This window comes from Trematomus bernacchii, unplaced genomic scaffold (genome assembly GCF_902827165.1).
Source record: "Trematomus bernacchii unplaced genomic scaffold, fTreBer1.1, whole genome shotgun sequence".
NCBI lineage: Eukaryota > Metazoa > Chordata > Actinopteri > Perciformes > Nototheniidae > Trematomus > Trematomus bernacchii.
In genome coordinates, this window is record NW_022987486.1 from 4,195 (window position 1) to 7,500 (window position 3,306).

A 3,306-nucleotide genomic window follows, 5' to 3' on the forward strand; every position below is an offset into this window, starting at 1 on the left:
TGATAACATTTTACAGATTCATTTAATACACTTTTACAAAACATAGGTTGATGTTATATCGGGGGGAAAAAATACATATTTAAACATTTCAATTAGTCTCTGCATATTTAAGTAATGCTAGTTTATGTAACAGATGAACAGATCAATGCAAGATAAGTTAGTTAGCATCCACAACTTTTGTTAATGAATAACGTCATATGACATTAAATGTCTGCCAATAAACACCCCTTTCTTCCTCACATAGGTCCTTTGACTAAAGGATCTTTTTGACTTATAGAACACACTTGGTTCTGGTTTTAGCAATTGAAAGAACTATATACAGGAACATATTCATGTTAGATCAGTAATGTAGTGTGATGTAGTGTGGTACACTAATGTAGTGTAGTGCATATCAGTCCATGTAAAAATAAAAAGAATCTCCCTTCTCTCTAATGGTTGTAGCCACCTCGCAGTCTCTGCAGATACGCTGAGGATATCCTCCTCTGCAAAAACGACGAAATCGCACCACTCCATCCCTGTGAGTAGGAGCTGGCCTTGCACCTGCCAATAGTAGCTATGAGACTGCTTCAGTTTTAATGTGCCACTTTGTATTTTTAAGTAGCTACAGTCCACATAACTTTTTGCATTTGGGCATTTTATTTCAACAAGTCCAAAAGGTGGGCTCTCAGTTGGGTCAAACACCAGACCGTCAGGAGATGACCCTAACCAGGGGGCATCTGGGTGAATGACAAACCCACACGGCCAGTAATTGGTGTTTTTAATCCGGCAGTATTCCTGGATGGCAACCGGTTCCAGTGCCAGTCCCCTCTTCATTGATGCCGTTTGCGCCACTCCCTTCCGAATCCGTTGTGCCAAGTTTTCAGCTGAACTCTGACCTCGAACATGGCATACTTCCCTGAAACGGGAAGAAGTTATTCTTGGCCTCCTAACACGGTGCCATTCCACACTGTCGCTCTGCTCCCTTGTGGCCACCTCGATTTTCCTTGCCATGAGCAATGTTGTCGCAAGTGACAGTAGATGGAGGTGCTGTTGGTGACTGCACACAAACTCACAGGTGGTAGGCTCCAGCCTATAGCCATCCACAGGTAGAGGTGGTGGTGGAGGGGCATCTGGGTGACGCACTATAACCCGGCTAAGAGGTAGTGGATGCTGGTATGAGATAGGGCTACCTTCCTGAACTTTTCCAAAGGTGGAGTTAACCAGTGGCACGTCCACACTTATAGCCATGGTGGTGATCAGTGGTGCGATGTCTGCTGAGAAGTCCTTGTATACCTCGCTGACTTTGAGGACATCTGGGTCTGGCAGCTCCCCCCGCACGGCCTTGTAACGTGTACTCCTTTGAACATGTTTATATAATAATTAGGACTTTAAGAACAATTTTACACTCAGACAACAATCACAAAGTTGTTGCAGGCTACATACAATTACTTAGGACAATAGATATTACCTTACACCGTCAGTAACTGTAAACTGCTTTGGCTTAGTGGAAATGAACACCATGTCACTCACTCTGCCTGGTTTCACACCCTATTAATTACACAAAAGAATTGTCAAATTAATTGAAATGGTCATTGATGCAACATACTAGATCAGCTCTTGGCACAAAGGAAATACTCATTAAACCGTGGATTGGTTGTGAACACATACTGTACTTACCATGGTTCTTGGCTTGTGCCATCGCTGCTCTGTTTCAGTGCAGCTGAGGACCCTGGAAACTGACCCAGTCCGGCCACATGAAAGGTCAAATGTTAGAAATCCGCTGTTTATTATTTAAAGTTTGACGTCCGATTCGCTCTTTTTTTCCTCTCTCTACACAGCTCCAGTTTGGGCATTGGCCTGTCATCAGATTGAATTTTTAGTTGCTGCTGTAGCGGAAGTTTAGTAAAATTATTTTTGATGAAACCCTCCATAATTGCACTTGCTTCAGTTGCTTGCTACTTTATAAGGGCGGTGATGACAGTTACAGTACGAACTGAAGTTGAGGCAAGGGAAGCCAGCCGCTTCTGGATTGGCCTTAGCATGGCCCTGACCAATCACAGGTTGGCAGGGGCATGACGTGAGCCTCATCTGATTGGTCAATCCCTCAATTTTTTCAAGGTAAGCCAATTTCGGCTAGCCTCCTCTCGCAACAGAGTGCAATCTACTGTTTCACCATAACATCTAGAGGGGCGCTGTTTCACTCTTTTTAAAATACTCAATGAGAATGGGGGAGAGACGGGCCGGCAGCAACACACAGCACAGAATAATTACCAAAACTAAACGAAGTGTTTTTATTCATGTATTAAAATTATAATTACAATTAAAAAAAACAGGGGAAGCCTGGCTTCCCTTGGCCTCCAGGAGAAAACGCCACTGAGTTCAAGGGATAATTCTCACCCACCTCTTGCTCTTGCCCTGCACATGTGCCAGTTGAGCTGGTTCTTCCACCAGCTCAACTCTCTGTCCCTCATCATGAACGCAGGAGGCTGGCTGTATATCTGAACTCGCGCCCTCATCATTCTCTTCATCATCTTGCACTTGTTCTAAGCTGCTGCTGATAGTGCTTGTAGCAGCGCTGCTGCCAAAAAGGTCTGTCAATTTGCGACATTTATATGCTTCACCTGCGAGTGACTTCACCTTTTTTTCTCTTGCCTTCTCGGCCCCACCTTTTTCTTTTCGTTTTCTTAGATTTTTATCCATGTTTTTTCATTCTCCCTGTCTGCCGCCGCGGCGTCTAATCCCTTCTCTTCGTGTGGCCGGTCTTTTTTCTTCTTCGTGTGTGATTATTTGACAGATAAGAATCACACAACTGCATTAGCGGCCGCTGTCGCCCTCTGTCGGCCGTCAGCGCAACTTAAATAATGACGTTAAACCATTTTATTTTAAAGGGCCGGCCGGCCGTCAACGGCCCTTGACGACCGGCCGTTCTGTGGTTCTCCAGATTCTACAGATGGCCAGTCCGCCCCTGGCTGAGGACAGGGGGTACAGCAGCCAGGTTGAGTGTGGAGTAGTGTGCGGTCTGGAACAGCAGTGCAACATTGTGGTTGCAGAGTGCTGTTCCAGCTACACAGGAACACTTTGCCACTGCAATCTCCACGGGTGAGCAGTTCTCAAAGACAATCTACACATTAAAACAAAATGTCAGTCATTTTACATTTAGAACACCGCTTCAATACAACACAGAAAAATGAGAAAGCTGAGAGCAGGCTGATCAGGCAAGTAGTAGGTGTGGGAAAAGACTAAACCATGTCAGGTTATCTGTCACAAACGAGCTGAGGACCAAAATGCAGAACACGGGGAAACCAGGGATAGTCAGTAACCAGCTTT

At 44.9% G+C, this 3,306-nt stretch overlaps 1 protein-coding gene across 1 annotated transcript in view; it reads right to left on the reverse strand.

The window, feature by feature from the left end:
- Positions 1-330: 330 nt before the first annotated feature.
- Positions 331-3,306, reverse strand: part of LOC117499009 — a 5,166-nt gene continuing 2,190 nt past the window's right edge. Inside the window, exons 2-5 of the mRNA XM_034151236.1 lie at positions 2,954-3,100; positions 1,657-1,704; positions 1,448-1,527; positions 331-1,336 (exon numbers count right to left, since the gene is read on the reverse strand). Of these exons, the coding sequence (XP_034007127.1) occupies positions 331-1,336; positions 1,448-1,527; positions 1,657-1,704; positions 2,954-3,100 (1,281 nt within the window). The remainder of the gene's footprint in view (positions 1,337-1,447; positions 1,528-1,656; positions 1,705-2,953; positions 3,101-3,306) is intronic.